Source organism: Stegodyphus dumicola, chromosome 5 (genome assembly GCF_044657685.1).
Source record: "Stegodyphus dumicola isolate Sdum_Otavi_A_Nest chromosome 5, ASM4465768v1".
In the NCBI taxonomy this organism is placed as follows: domain Eukaryota; kingdom Metazoa; phylum Arthropoda; class Arachnida; order Araneae; family Eresidae; genus Stegodyphus; species Stegodyphus dumicola.
Genome location: NC_140772.1, coordinates 154,991,854 through 155,008,314, shown reverse-complemented (window position 1 = coordinate 155,008,314; position 16,461 = coordinate 154,991,854). Strand labels below are relative to the sequence as shown.

The 16,461-nt window shown below is 32.5% G+C and overlaps 1 protein-coding gene across 4 annotated transcripts in view; it reads right to left on the bottom strand.

Annotated features, from left to right (window-relative positions):
* LOC118203809 (ankyrin repeat and SOCS box protein 13-like) overlaps positions 1 to 16,461 on the bottom strand; it is a 72,552-nt gene that overhangs the window by 25,392 nt on the left and 30,699 nt on the right. For all 4 annotated transcript variants that reach the window (XR_015041301.1, XM_085817280.1, XM_085817281.1 and 1 more), the window contains exons 3-4: positions 13,103 to 13,253; positions 2,178 to 2,312 (exon numbers count right to left, since the gene is read on the bottom strand). Coding sequence is in view for 3 of the 4 variants with exons in the window: in XM_085817280.1 (XP_085673406.1) it covers positions 2,178 to 2,312; positions 13,103 to 13,253 (286 nt within the window). In the remaining variant the exon portion in view is untranslated. The remainder of the gene's footprint in view (positions 1 to 2,177; positions 2,313 to 13,102; positions 13,254 to 16,461) is intronic.

The following is a 16,461-nucleotide window of genomic DNA, read 5'->3' as shown; positions in this document are numbered from 1 at the left end:
AAATTTAATTTGTGTGAGGTATGTTCTTAAAAAGCACCTTAACACTTGAAAACACAAATATAATTATAATAGTTGTTGTTTTCTCCATTGAAGATTGAGATTAGAATCTTCCCAATCTGGAATAAAATAAGGCTTTTTTTGCAGACATTCTGCAGCTAAACGAAAGAAAGAAATCTATTTTAATAAATTGAGGTATTTTATATTTATTTCGCAGCATACATAAGAAAAAAAATCTGTGCATTAAATTTCGTGATGGTATGTCATCATACTGCTAGAATTAATTTCAAGATTATGCCAGAGAAAATTTCCTAAAATTTAGAAATATTATTTACTAATAATTAATAAATTTAGAGGGAAGAAGCATCATTAAATTATGCGAATAACATAAAAATAAAGATAATTACTTAAAAATTGAATTATAATAATCAACGATATTTTAGCGAATATAGTTATATTACATGGTTAGCCTAGATGACAGATTACTATTTTTTATTTTACTGCAAAATGTCAAGGTATTTATTAAAAAGAAAAGTTTAAAAAGATTTTGCGGTAAAATTCTAGTGTACGGTAAGGCTTTGGCACGATTTTGAAAATTGTCGCCAAGACCAAAATGACCCGTTTACTGCGCATCATCATGTCGCCAAATCCATACATGGAGATTATTTTAACCAAAAAACGTCTATGCAAAGAATCTCTAATTCTTTGGTCTATGTAAAGAAGAAAATTTTCCATACAAGTAAAATGCTATTACGCCGCTAGAATGCGGAGGGAAAATTTGCCAAGGAATTTGGCGACGGAACCTGGCGGCCAGAATTTCCCTCTCCGCGATGTGTACCGGAAATTGAGAAACGTGTTAAGAAGAAACGTTCTTTGACAAAAAGAAAGCTACGAAAATCTGTTTTTAAATTATTGCGAAAAATCCAGGAAGAAACGTTTTATCAAAGGACGTTTCTTCTTGGATTTTTCGCAATAATTTTAAAAACGGATTTTCGTAGTTCCCCCCCCCTGAAAATTAGTAACCCATGAATTAATTTACTTGGGCCAAAAAATATTTTCTTTTAATTTAGAGTTTAACTACTTGCGCTAAGACTAAACTTCACGGTTGCGGTGCCGTGCGCTACAATATAGCAAGTGGTAACGTGTCTCATTTACGCCTCTCCGCATCTGCGAGTGCAATCCAGAGCTGTAACTCGAGAAATAAACAATCTCGTTGTTAGGCGACGTGTGCACCATGTTATTTTCATTTTTGCGATAAATGCTTATCGACGTGGTGTTCACGTCGCTCGCAGTTTGAAACAAAAACATCTCGACGTGCGTGGCACGTCTTTTTAGCGCAAGTGGTTAAAGAAATTTTAAAGGATATTCATTTAATGAACTCTTGATAACGTGACCTTCGAACTTCGACACCGGTTTCCAGCTTTGGCGGCAGATATATCACGCATGCACAGCTGTTTCCTTCTATGATGGAACGGAGCCACGTCTGTTGCAGAGGTTTTCCTTCTTTACAATACATATTCTTTGATTCTAACCTCCATGGTACCGTATACTAAGATTAAACCCATTTTGTTTTATACGAGAACAGGTACTTTCTTTAGTTCATGCACTGCACATGCGATTCTCGAGGATACTGGAAACCAAAAGTTGCGGGAAACTTGCTTTGCCTTTCTAAAAAGGCAATCAAATTGGAGCTGGGAAAATTGGCTCAATGCCAGCAGACACTCACGTGATAGGCAATTCGCCAAAAAAGTTATCTCTTCCGACGTCGGCGCAAAAATCGCTTTTTTTGGCGGAATCATTGTATGAACTTCCCTGACTTTTCCAGATTTTGACAAAAATACGTAAATTCCCTGACTTTTCCCTGAATTTTTTGGTCAATTTTCGAATTCCCTGACTTTTCCCGGTTTTCCAGGTAGCGTGGCAACCCTGTTTAAAAATACGTGATGATAATATTTGGCGACAATTTGAAAAGTGATATAGCTGTTTACAGTGAACAATGCAAAATCCCATTTTGAGACTAATAGCCTATTTGTGTTAATAACAGTAAATAATATTTAAGAATTATAGAATTGTGAATAAAATAATATAATAAAAATTTGAATTAAAAGAATTAAATTTATGCAACTCAAAAATTACACTTCATAAAATATAATTTAATATTTTAAACATAATCAAATAACCTGCTTGCAAAAGTAGTTTCACACATGCTGGATGATTCATAATTGTAGCAGCATGAAGAGGAGTGCCAAAATGGCAGTCATTGGCATTCAGTCGGGCTCCAGCTTTAATTAAAAGTGCAGTACAATCCAAACTTCCTACAAGAGATAACACACTGCTTTTAAACTTAGTGAAAAATGTTTACAGACAAAAAAACAAACGTATGATTCATTCAACTTGAAGAGAAAAATATGTATTTTTCAAACTGTATAATTACACAAAATCAGCATCTTGCAAGTTTTCATTACAAATTATTATTTTAAAACAGTTACATTAAACACTACTAAATATTTTGATACTGAAGACGAGGATCTGTATTCCAATCTCAAAAGGAAATAAAAATTCACAATTATGCATCATTAATCATAAATATGCTCCTAATATTTATTCAATGAAGATTGTGTATTAAAGCACTTGCATTCACTAATTGAAAGTAAGCATCCGAATACTTGGAAAACTTACTAAACTAGCCTTACGGACATAAGCTAATGTCATTACAGGGTTCGTACATATTTCTGCAGTAAGTACTTTTAAGGACCATTAATGAAAAAAATTAAGGACCTATGAGCAAATGGGAACTGAATAAATTCAATTAAAAATATTATTCTATGCCTGAATTTCACTTCTGGAATACCATCCTAAAAATAAAATAGATCCCTAAGTAGTATGCATTATTACTAAACATGAATTAAATAACATAATTATTAATAAGTTTGAGAATAAAATAAACTTCATGCTGTTTATCAAGTGCCATTAAATATTTTACACTTATAATAGTTGGACATATTTGAAAGAAGATAAGTGACATTTACATTTTACTAACAGTTAGCTTTATGCTGATTTTTTTTATGTCTCATTTTGTCACATACTTGGTCAGTTTGGAGGTTTAGTAAATAGTAGGGAGATTTTATCAAAGAATTTGATTTTATGTCAAACGGCATAGGTTAAAAAGAGAAGTAAGATCATAATCAGCATGATTCATAACAAAAGACTGAATGTTGTCCCTCAGCTGCTTCTAGAGAGAGACCTGCTGATTGGAACAAACCTGAAAGGCCTGATGTATGCACAGTTGGAAAGTGTTGAAAGTTAGTCAGGCTCTGCTTAATGCAGTTAATGACATAGCTTTGTGTATAGTTTCAGGGGTTGTAACCCAGTTAATATACTTTAAGGTTCCAATAAGTCATTAAAGCACCAGAGGGGATAAATTGTTTTTATTATCCGAGGCCTCAGTAGATGCAAAATATAAGTTTTACTTCAATTTTTACATTTTGTGTTTTATCTTGTGACCACAGTGAGTCTTAATGAAAGGCAATAACTTCCTTTAATATGTAGAGATAATTTTTAAGGGTAAGTAGTTAGTTATAAATAATTGAATTAGGTAATTAGATAACCTTAGTCATTATGGATTTAGATGACCACTATTAAATTTTATTTTTTAACAATATTTGTTAAAAAAAGGCCTATTAAAATCAAAATCTAATAAAATTTTGCAGTTTAAAATACATGTAATTTATGACATTGATTCTTAAATGATATTAGGATAATTACACATTAAAAGCTACAAAACATTTATATTTTGTAACAACAATGCTCAACAAAATATTCAACCGTATTTTAATTTGAAGCCTATAAGGTATTTCTCCCACTTTCTCGGCGAGCCTTTGTGGTGTAATGGTTTGCACATTGAGGTGGTATTCCAGAGGTCCGCAGTTTGGTTCCGGGTGAAGGCGTTAATTTTTCATCTTTCCTGCTTCCACAAATACCTAATGTCTCTACAGTGGTGCCAAACTATAAAAGGGTGTTGGATGATGGTTCTCCACACCCAGGATTTGGCAATTGGGTCCCCTAAAAACTCGTTGCCCTTTAAAAGGGGGAGTATATAAAGTATTTCTTCCACCTTCTCAGCAAGCCTTCGTGGTTTAGTGGTTTGCACACTGGGCCGGTATTCTAGAGGTCTGTGGTGCAATTCCTGGCGAAGGCATTGTTAATTTTTTATCTTTCCTGCTTTCAAAAATGCCTAATGTTTCTACAAACCTTCGCAAACATTTTGGCTAGTTTATATCGATTTCCTTCTCTTTAAGCATTTTTTCTAACAATAATTAGAAATTTGTCTCAATATGCAAACCAGTGTTCTGGCTAGTTTCTGCGTGCTTTATCTCCTAACTTGTCAACCTCTCCACAATGTACCTATGAGGGTTTACTTGATCTGGTAAAAGTTAAATAGTCCCTAACCACCCCTCGATAGATGTGAAGAAAATTATCACTGTTTCTGAAAATAACTACAATATCAGACAAAGGTTTAAATAAGCCTCTTATTTGAAAGAACTTAAAACATAAAGGCATGTTCTGATGCTAACAAAGTCAGTTACAGCTCACGGTGACGTAATTAAACAAGAACAGTCAAATTGAAACTAAAAATGTGGACTAGTGGTCAAAGATTATACAATTTAATTTTAATTTAATCTGGCTCAGTAACTCTAACATATAAGGAAACAGAAATGGGAAGTTATAATAAAGGCTGAAATCATAAATAATAGCATAATTTACATAATAATAACTGCACAAATCTTTGAAGAATAATTTTCTTTATGTATTCGATTTCTTTCTTCAACATGTTTCCTTTTAATTTTAGAATTTTTGGATTTAATTAAGGATTTATGTTATTCTAGAAAACAGTAAATGCATTTAGAATGCATAGAAAAAGTAGCTAATTTTATTTCTTTAGTAATAGGAACATTCAGAAGAAATATGAAATTCTTCCAGACATTCTCCAAAAAGTAAGAAATTCATCACAAACTTTCTGTAAAATACATCTATTACATGTTGATATCATGGAGACATTTTTCATTTTGTCACACATTTCTCAAATCTTCTAGAATCGTGGGTAAATCTTGCCTTTAAATCCTTCAAAACTTTCTATGCTGCAATGTCAAAAATACTAAACAAAAATTATCCTAACCAATTCTGTAACATCAAAAAGCCAGAAATATTTTGGAAAAAAAAGGAAGGAAAAAGTGTAGAATTCATTTTATAGAGAAATCTGATGCATATTCTGAGAATTTTGAGACAATTACATGGGAAAAACGCTTACTATGAAAAAATTGAAAAGAAGACATTCTTAATTAATTACATACCTAATTTTGCTTTTACTAAGAGCTGTTTCATAAATTATGCTTTATAGCATTATACCTTGTTTATTATATTGTATAATATGTTGCCAAAATGAAACTTTAAAATATGACAGTGAAAAAAAATATTTTATTTTAATGTTATTTTTTTAATATAATTCTAATATATTACCATTATTTTAATGAAATTTATCAATATTATGATTTTTTAAATAAATCGCTGGAAAATTCTCGGATCTCGGAATTAAAAAATTTTCTATAGAAACTAATCTTAAAATCGCCAAAATGTTGGCAAGTCGTCAAATTTAGAACTGTTTAATAAAAGAATTCACAATCCCATATGCAAAAAGTTGCTTAACAGTTCTTTATTAGAAAAGATGAATTTCAAAATGCTTATGTTTCACTTCTTGCTTAGAAACTCGAGTATCCCATCATTTATATTAGAAATAGAAACAAATTATAACCCATGAACCCATTCAAAAAATAACCATATACGTCAGTGAATCGCCAAAAATATTCTTCCAAAATGCTAATTCACACTCAAAATGGCAGTCGTAAAAACAGAGAGAAATTTCATATGATTAAAATTAAGGACCTTCTACTGATTTTGGCCAAAATTAAGGACTTTTAAGGACTAAAAATTGATTTCAAAAAAATTTAAGGACTCTTAAGGACCATACGAACCCTGCATTAATAATAGTGAATTTTACACAAAAACAAAAAAAAAGTATGTTAGCATCTCTTGGATATTCTATGCAAAGGAGAGAAATACAATTGTAGTTCAACAAAAAGCTATGGAAAATACTAGTAACTATGCATTGCGGCAAAATATTTATGTCTGAAATTTAGACTGAAATTATGTGCTTTCAAGCAGTTTTATTTCAAAGAAACTATTATTAGAAAAGCATATGTTTAGTAATTCTTAGCAAGTGCTTCTAAATTCACATCAGCTAAGGTAACAGCATGAGTAAATAAAATAGATAAATAAAAATTAAAACCTTCTGATACGAACTACAATAAATTCCAGTTTAAAAAACTATCAGATTTTCAAAATCTTTTTAAGTATTTATTTCACACCATTCCAGAGCACTCAGCAGACCCAAGAGGTGAGGCCATTATTGAATTCTGTTCGATGAATAACTTGAATGTAATTTATAGTCCTGACATCCCAGCTATGTTTTCCGGTGCCAGAGGCGAAAGTTGGATAAATCTGACCATTGTGAAATCTTCATTTGGTTCAAATTGGTCTGACTCCACAGATATCTCACGTAGTGATCATCAATATATTGAGATATATTAATTGATCGCTATATTGATCATTAGTCACAAGTCTTCTCTCTTTGAATTAGTTAGATTTCTACACATAATTGCATTGTTTTAATAGGCAAGACTCTGAACAAAATTTGGAAAATACATCTGATTTACACCTTTATATTAAAGATCTTACAAATTCAGTAGTGAATATTAGCAAGAAAAATAAAAGGAAGAACCATGTAAAACAAAATATTGTTTCGGGAGACAAGGGTATTGGTGTTCTGAAAAATTAGGTGTATTATGGAGTTAAGCTCGACTCTACAGAAGAAAATTATAGAGATGTATTCATAACCAAATCTACAGAAATATGCTGAAGATTCAACACAAAAAGAAACTGGCTGAATATAAAGGAGATATCAACATGATCTAGAAATGCACATGGGAGCAATTATGTGATACTGAATATTAACTAACCTTTTGGTATTCCTTATCATATCACAGCTAATAAATATAAACCAGCCTTAAGATCGCCTCTTAGAAATATCAAGATGGATCCTATACTACAAATAGAGAAAAGACTGTAACTTATCTCCTACAGTATCTTTTCTCTTGTGACAATATTCAGGATGATTTATCAATTTATCATCAGATTAGACTAGATTTTAGGACACGTCCACATATGATAAATGATCATGATTTTACTTTGGATGAAGTAATTTCAAACGGGAAGAATATACTTACTTTAAGTTTAACAAAAACAATCCTCTAGAATCATTATATATGAATGATAGTTCATTCTTGAATATCAACTGATAGGAAGTAGAAATCAAATTCAAAACCAAAGCCACATTCAGAATCGTCTTTTGGAATAGACACACTATATTCACAGAGATTTATAAAAGAAGTTCGTGAAATGCTTTTCAGCATTATCATACATGAGCTGTCTTTGAATGGAAAAGAAGTAATAACTGTAGGCTGAAGCAAAAACAAAGAAAGCTCTGGTCATGCTTATAATTCAGAGGGAAGGAGATGATTGACAAAATAAGACAAAAGGCCATTTTTCTGCAAGTTAGAAATGCAATTTCAGAAATTTTGAATAAATCACTCGAAGAAGCATTGTTTTAATTTGTGAGTAATTAATTTGTAACATGTCGAATATGCCAAAAATGAAGAGGCTTAAGTCTGAAAGAATGTGATAAAACTGTTTAAAGATTTTGATGTTCTTGGTAATTTCAGCCAAAGAAAAACTATATTTAAACTTGGAATTTCCAAAACAGTACTGTGTAATTTATGTAAACAAGAAGTTATAATTAACAAAGAACTAATAAAAAATGCAAATGTCACAAGAAAGTGTAAAAAAGACAGAAAATCAAAATATGCTGAAACTTTATAAAACTATAAAGTGCTTCTATTTCTAGAACTTTTTTTTTTTTTTTTTTTTTTTTTTTTTTTGGTAATTTGCTAAATGCTAGGGCAGAATTTTGTATCAATTGACAAATGGCTCACAAGATAGAGAAATTCAACACTGTTCATCAGAAACGGCATAAGAAGATTGAAGAGGCATTTCATCATGCAACTAATAACCAGATAAAAGACTTTTACTTAGATACATTTACTTGAATAAATTAATATAGGCTGAACAAAATTTATAATACAAATATGATTTTTGATTTAAATTTATGATTAAAAGTGATTTAATCATAAACTAAGTTATGACCTAATTTTATGATTTAAAAGTGAAACAGCAGTTGGTATAAAAAATTAAAGAATAAGTTACTGTATTATTAAAGTGCAATATGGACCCGACCCAACAATCAAGAAAATAACAATGATTACTGGCACAAGCAGTAAATCTCAATGTTTGAAAAAAGTCAATTCACCTCTAACTTCTCATAGTAACTCAAGTAGCATTTTTACTGATATTCTTTTGAAACGAAGTTAGTGAACTGAAAAATGAAGAAAATAACTTTACTAATTAGTGCATCACACACACACACAAAAAAAAAAAAAAAAAAAAAAAAAAAGGAAAGAAAAGAAAGAAAAAAAAACCTCTCGTCTCTTTCTGAAAAACATTAATGTTGCTTCCTGCAAATACATCTTCTAACATTCAGCTTTAGATCAGGGTATTATAAAAAGCTTTCAAATGTCATTACACAAAAAATGTTCAGAGAGTGTTTAACAGAACTGAGTTTTATGAAAATGCAAGCACTTCAAAAGAGATAAGTAAGTCACAATCTCTGCTAAAGGCTATGCTCATTATATAGTCAGTGCAGCGATTTCGTATCTTAAAATCAATTAAAACTGCTTTTGAAATGAATGTAGAAGAAACCTCAAAGGAATTACAAGCTATTGCTATGAGACATCAGTGAGGGAAGTTATAAAGTTTCATTTTTATAATATGTGTCAAACTTAAAAAATATAGAGACAACATGCATAAGAATTCATTACAAAAGTGTTAAAAGAACTTCAGAAAGCAAAAGTGATACAGAAAAAAAAAATGACGACAATATGAAACAAACACAGATAGAATTTAATTTTAGCATTAAATTTTAATTATTATTTTAGAATTAATTACTAAATTAGCTGTTAGTTATTATTTTACTTGAAATGTTTAAAACTGATATCATAATCTGCGATAAAAAAATCACCATCAATTCAAGTCAGCCTCTTCATAAACTCAAATATGTTTGTACCACAGTGGGTATTATATATAATCCTAAGGACTTTTTTTCAGATAATTTTTCATTAATTAATACACATATATATATACACTGACTACCAATAAGTATTTGGACACCTATGCAAATGACGATATCTGCAGTCCTAAGGTACGTCCCGGACTCCGCCGTTATATATCATGTAGGAAACAGCATCGGCTTTAGTAGCATGCAAGATGCCTCGCATTTCGGACTCTCTGATTTCTAGAAAGGTACAATTATCGGGTATCACAAATGTGGCCGATCCTTAAAGGACATATCTAGCGATCTGAAGTACCCAAAATCGAGAGTGGCCTATGTGATTAAGAGGTTTAAGGTGAGAGGTGATTGTCGGAATGTGCCCCGAGTCGGCAGACCAACGAAACTGGGAGATAGAGACCAACGAATGCTGTCCAGAGAAATTCGGAAGAACCCCACCCAACCGATGGCCCTCATCCGCGAGGAGTTTCAACAGGCATCCAGGAGTATTGTTTCAAAGAATACCATCCATAAGGAAGCACATCTGCTCGGTTTTCATGGTCGTGCTGTTGCCCATAAGCCTTTGATCACAAAGTCCAACCACGCTGCTCGGTTAATGTGGTGCAAAGCACATTGAAATTGGACCCTAGATTCAGTGGAAATGGGTTCTTTGGAGTGATGAATCAAGGTTCACCCTTTACCGTTCGGATGGCAGGGTCTGGGTCTGGCGTCTACCTGGAGAACGTCTCCTGCCAGAATGCATTGTGCCAACAGTCAAGTTCGGCAGAGGTGAAATTATGGTCTGGGGGTGTTTCTCCTTGTATGGGCTGGGACCCTTGGTCCCCATTCATGGTAAGCTCAACTCTGATGCCTACTGCACTATTTTGGATGACAATGTGCTTCCTACGTTGTGGCAGTTTTACTGGTTGAACCCCTGTTACTTTCAGGATGACAATGGCAGTTGTTATGTTTCGACGTTAACCAAGGCTTGGTATGGTGCCAATGGAGTTCATCGAATGGACTGGCCTGTCCAGAGTCCAGACCTGAACCCTATCGAGAACCTCTGGGACAAGTTGCATCGCCGAATTCAGGGGTGCACTACCCGTGCAAAATCGGTGAAGGAACTTCTATGTCTTCTCCAAGCCGAGTGGAAGAAAATACCACTAGCTGTCATACAAAGACTTGTGGAAAGTATGCCCCGGAGGGTCCACACTGTAATTACCTCTCGTGGAGGCTCTACCAACTATTTGAATAAAGTTAGTTTTTCTTTTCTATCACAGGTGTCCAAATACTTATTTATAGTCAGCGTATGTTTGATTAATGAAATATATATGTATATATTTCAAAAATTAAATAAAAATTATCTGAACAAAAAGCACCTTGAATAACCAATACAGTCTCAAGTTAGGAGCTCTCAAATCAGCAACATATGATTTTCAAAATATTTTGAGGTAACCTATGTGGTATAATTAACACTCAGAGGCTTCTGGAAATGTCATTTTAGTATTTTATACTGCTTAACTTTCACTAACAAAGCCTGGAAATAGATGACATACAGAACCATAAATTCAGACTGGACAAAATTACGCCCAAATTGGATTGCACAGACTTTACGCAATTTGACACTTAAGGGTATTTTATTTTTGTTATTATCAATAATATTGTCTCTAAGCAAAACTATGGGCTAGGAGTTATCAATGAAGATTCTAATAAATTACTGGAAGATGATAAAAATAAGCTCAAGGAGAAAAAACTACAACAGTTTCAGAAGCTGTAATAAAAGATGACTGTTGAAGAAATGCATACAAAAGAAAGAAAGAAAAATTATCATTATTCTCTGATCTGAGAAATTTGAGCAAAATGGGATAAGATGCAAAGTTTCACCCTGATAAAACATAACAAGCTACAGCATAAGCACTTTTAATCATAATACCATGCTTCACCCCGATTATCCTAAACTAAACTTTTAATAAAAAAAAAAAAAAAAAAAAATTTGATACCATCTTAAGAATAAAATAGATCCACAAGTAGAATACACTATTATCAAACATAATTAGTACACAAATTTAAGAATAAAATCAGCTTTATAAAACTTATCAAGTAACATTAAATATTTTACCCTTATAACAGTTGGATATATTTGAAAGAAGATTAGTGACATTTTATTTATGTTTTACTAACAGTTAGCTTTATATTGATTTTTTCTTATATGTCTCATTCTGTCATGTACTTGCTCAGTTTAGAAGTTTAGTAAATAGCAGGTAGATTTTATGTCAAACGGCATACGTTAAAATGAGAAGTAAAATCAGCATGATTCCTTACAGAGGACTGGCTGTTGCCACCGCTGCTGCTTGCCTAGATAGGCACATGCTGATCAAAACAAACCTGGAAGCCTGATGTAGGCACGGTTAGTAAGTTTTGAAAGTTAGTTGTGCTCCAACTATATTTGTCCAAAATGCAAATTCACATTCAAAAGGGCACTCATAAAAACAGACAGAAATTTCAGATGATTAAAATTAAGACTTCCTGCTGAATTTGGTCAAAATTAAGGACTTTTAGGGACCAAAAATCTATTCCAAAAAAACCTAAGGACTTTTAAGGGCTGTACAAAGCCTGAATGAGCAATGCCCTCGCCAGAACTCAAACCTGGACTTCTCAAATACACCCCAAGTGTGCTACCACATAACAAAGGCATGCAGAAAGGAGGGAGAAAATACCTTATTAGAATATATCACCATATAAGATTATAAGATATACCATATAAGATAGATCATCACATAAGAATTTTCTGGTTTTGCTAGAGAAATTAACATTACTGGCCTTGACAATGAACTGAAGTAGCAGTGTAAAAAATAAGATACATAAAAATAATTTTATGTCATTTTCTTAAATTTCTTGCTGATAATTTAGATTTAAAATCCTCCACTGTTAGCTGCCTTGTGATTTTGTTTAATTACATGGCACTAAGATCGCCATAATACCTAAAATAATTATTTCTTACTTTTTGGCACATTTAACTATTGTATAACTTTAATAAAGTTAAAATCTCTTTATCTTGTATTTAGACTCTCAGATTAAAAATTAGGAAGAATGAGAGAATCACATACATTTATAAACTTTGTTGTCTTATATATTTGAGATGCTTGAACTGGTTTATGAGGTTCAAAGAATGCGTGTTCTTTTAACAACAGCAAAGCATTTGACTCCATATTAATACAGCTTTAACGCTTTATATACTGAACTCAATATGAAAATTAAAACATTATCATAGCACAGCAATATACAAGTTCTAGTTCTACAGGGCTCAGGTAAAAAGTACAAGTTCAATCTCGGGGTGATCTTTTTTTTTTTTTTTTTTTTTTTTTCCCCCCACCTTTTGATAATTTATTCACATTAAGTAAGTTATTTTCATTGCTCTTTTCACAGCAGCAAAGCATTTGACTTTGTATTAATATACATCTAATGCTTCATATACTGAGTTTAATGAGAAAGTTAAAACAGTATCATATACAACAAGTAAAAAAAAAAAAGGGGGGGAAGGAACAGAGCTATTGTACAGTGGCTTAATTCAACCATCAAATGGCACACTTCTGTTCATAGCTTGAGCAAAAAGTACAAGTTCAATCTCTGGATAATTTACATTTTTTTCGCTTTGATAATTTATTTGGATGAATTTAAGTAATTTATTTTTAATGCATAAGAACATCTTACAGCTTAAATCAAGGGCTATTATTTTTCTCTTTAATAAATTTTCTTATACAGTATATGATCATCTTAGTCCATCACAATATTCAAAGGAATATCATAAAAATTATTTATTTAAACTGAAACCTTTTAAGCAAGCTTCATGCAGAGGTGTACTGAGAGCCAATGGTGGATTCACTTCTGCACCCATTCTCATTAACAGTTCTACACAAGGAACACTTCCAGCAGCACATGCATCACATAAAGGTGTGCCTCCATCCAAACTAGTTGCATTTACCTGCAACAGAAAGCACAGTTACGGTTGACGCAATAAAAATCAAACATGTTTCAGCAATATCTTTAACTATTTTATCATAGCAAGTAACTGGCTATTCTTTAGAATAGCATCATTAGTATTCTTAGACAAAATACTTCACCTTAAAAAGACTTCTTTTTGCTTTAAAGAAGCAATATTGTATAGAACAGTGATGGGCAAACTTCTTTGGGAGTTGGGAAAAAAAAAAAAAAAAAAAATTAGTGGGCCAATGTAATTTATTCTAAAACTTTAAAAACAGTCCACAAATAGCATAATACAAATATTAATGTGATGAACGAAACTGCAACTGCATTTAAAAAATTCTTTAAATTCGGGTTAGAACTGCGATGTACAAATTCTGAGCATCTGTCACTCTATTTCTAACAGAATTCTTCCTAAGTTTTTCATGCTAGAAAACACTTGTACACATATAAAAGATGAATCAATCATAGAACTAATTTTCTGGGCACGAGCTATTAAATCTGCAGAACCTGCTTTTGGTAACAATTTGTAAAACTATAATATCTGAACACTGAAAAACAACTGCTTGAGATGATTAATTTAAACTGCAAATTTGGCTTGACAGCTTCACAATTTACATTGAAAGACAAGGCAAAAATATACAATTCTGTCTGAATGGCACTGAAATCTTGAAATCTGCATTCAAGCTCAAAATGCTCTTGCAAGATTTCGGTATAGTTAAGCCTAGCTCGACGATTTGTTTACTTCTTTGAGTAGTGCCATGAGGTAAAGAAATGCCAGGATGGACGAAGAAGACGATGATGTGTTCTATAGTGTGCTTAAATGTTGCTATGATAAACTTGAAACAGCTATTGAGTCAAAGTGTAATATGAACCAGAATATTAGTGAAGAGGCAAGGCATGCAATGTGCGAGTTAAAGTGTTTGATTACTAAGAATTTTGAACGTATTAAGTCGTTGGCTTACCATGAAGCTTGTAGGGAAAATCTTAAAGACATTTTCGTAAAACCAACATATGCTAGTGCTGTGCTGCCATCTCCTGTGGACAATGTGAAACAAAATTCTTTAATTTGTGGTCTTGTCATTTCTTCAGAAAATCGTTCGTCAGAGGATATAAAAAAAGATTCTTAAATTACAAATTAATCTTGTAGAGAAAAAAGTGGGTATTCTCAATCTGAAAAATATTGGAAATGGCAAGGTATTGATATAATGCCCCTCTGAAAATGACTTCAATCTGAATGAATGGATGCAATCTGAAATTCAAGTAAAATCACAGGAATTAACTGCCTTTCCTTCCAGACGAAGGAATCCTACGATCTTAATAAAAAATGTCCCTAATGAGATAAGGGATGAGGATGTTCTTGATGTTTTAAAAAAAATCAAAATCCAGATGTTATTGCTTTCGAAAATAAATGGAATGAATCTCAAATTCAATTTACATTAAGGAAATTTCCAAATACGAGACATTTAGTTGTTGAGGTGCATCCAGACATGCGTAGAGGTATTTTACAGGAATGTAGATTAAAAATTTCTTGGAGTATCTGTACTGTGGATAATTTTGTTGTGATTAATTGGTGTTTTAATTGTTTAGGATATAATCACCGTGCTGAACATTGCAAAAACCTACGCACTTGTTATTTCTGTGCACGTGAACATGAAAGTAAAAATTGCCCACATAAGAATTTGAAAGTCTGTATCAATTGCATTAGACACAATAAAAAAATAAAAGATGAGAAAAAAAATTAAATGTAAGCCATTTGCCTTTTTCTGAAAGTTGTTCTTGTCATGAATTTAAAAGAAGTCAAAATATATCAAGAACAAATTATGGATAATAGTCATAATTCTATTTTAAAATTTGTTCAAATTAATTTACTTGGTAAACAATGTTTCCATTGCTTTTATTCAAGAACCTTACTCTTATCATGGTCTTATGCCTGGCTTTCCGAGTTCCTTTCGGTTATACTATGATTTTAATACAGAAGTCACAAAAGCTGCTATTGTTGTTCAAGCCAGATTTCTACCTACGTTTTTGGATTCGAGATTCTTGGATTATAATATGCTGACTCTTGATATTATTTTTAAAGATACAAAATATTTTTAATTTTCGTACCACTTTGAGCCTTCTCGGTGTATTGACTTTGATTTGTAGAAAATAAGTCAAGTCTTCCAGGCTAGGGATCTTGCAAAGCTTATTTGGGGTATGGATTCCAATAGTAAGTCTGAACTGTGGTTTAGTCCCTACAGTGATGCTCGAGGAAACAAGCTTGGAGAATTTGTCAGCTCCTATAACTTATATGTGATCAATGAGGACTGCGGACCTACCTTTTGTTTCTGAACAGGGATCAAGCTATATAGATGTCACAATTATGGGAGCTGATTTGCTGGCTAATGTTACCCGCTGGTGTCTCTTTGACTGTGAATCATTGTCAGAAAATGCAATGATTGAATTCGACTTATCCGTTTCTGCTGCTTCTTTAATTGCTGTCAGCAGATTTTTTTTTAATACAAAAAAAGCAAATTGCAGATATTTTGAAAAACATTGTTCACAGTATATTTCTTTGATCATTATTGGTTTGGATTCTTGCTCAAGCACTGACTCACTTAATGCGATTGTAGATTTTATAACTTCAGTTATTTTTCGGGCATGTATTAAATCTATGCCTACTAGAAGGACTGGTATGCGAAAAGTACCTTGGTGGTCATTGGAAATTTCCATTATGAGAAAGAGAGCTAATGCTGCTAGACGGAGGTTCCAGAGGACTACTAGTATAAGCGGACTTGTATAAGTGGAAATACCTTGATTTAAGGAAAAAATACAATGAAATGCTTCTTGAGGCCAAATTAGAGTCTTGGAGGAAGTTTCTTTTGGATATCAATAATGAGAATGTGAGGAAAAAAATTTACACTTACGGTATTAAAGAAAATTTTATGAGGAAGATTGAGATCTCGGGCCTTCGGCTTTCAAGCAGTATGTCTTCCTTGGATGAAACTACTGATGCTATTCTTGATAAAGCATTTCCTAATAATTCTGTGAGGTTTAATAATGACTTTCATACTCAGTGGCGCTCATCTGCTCGCAGCAATTATGCGTCTCAGATTGATCGTCCTTTTTCGCAGGCCGAGGTTGATCACGTAATTCATAATTTAAGGCTTGGCAGGGCTCCTGGCCTGGATTCTATTCCCAGTAAAACTATAAGATACTTCCATCGG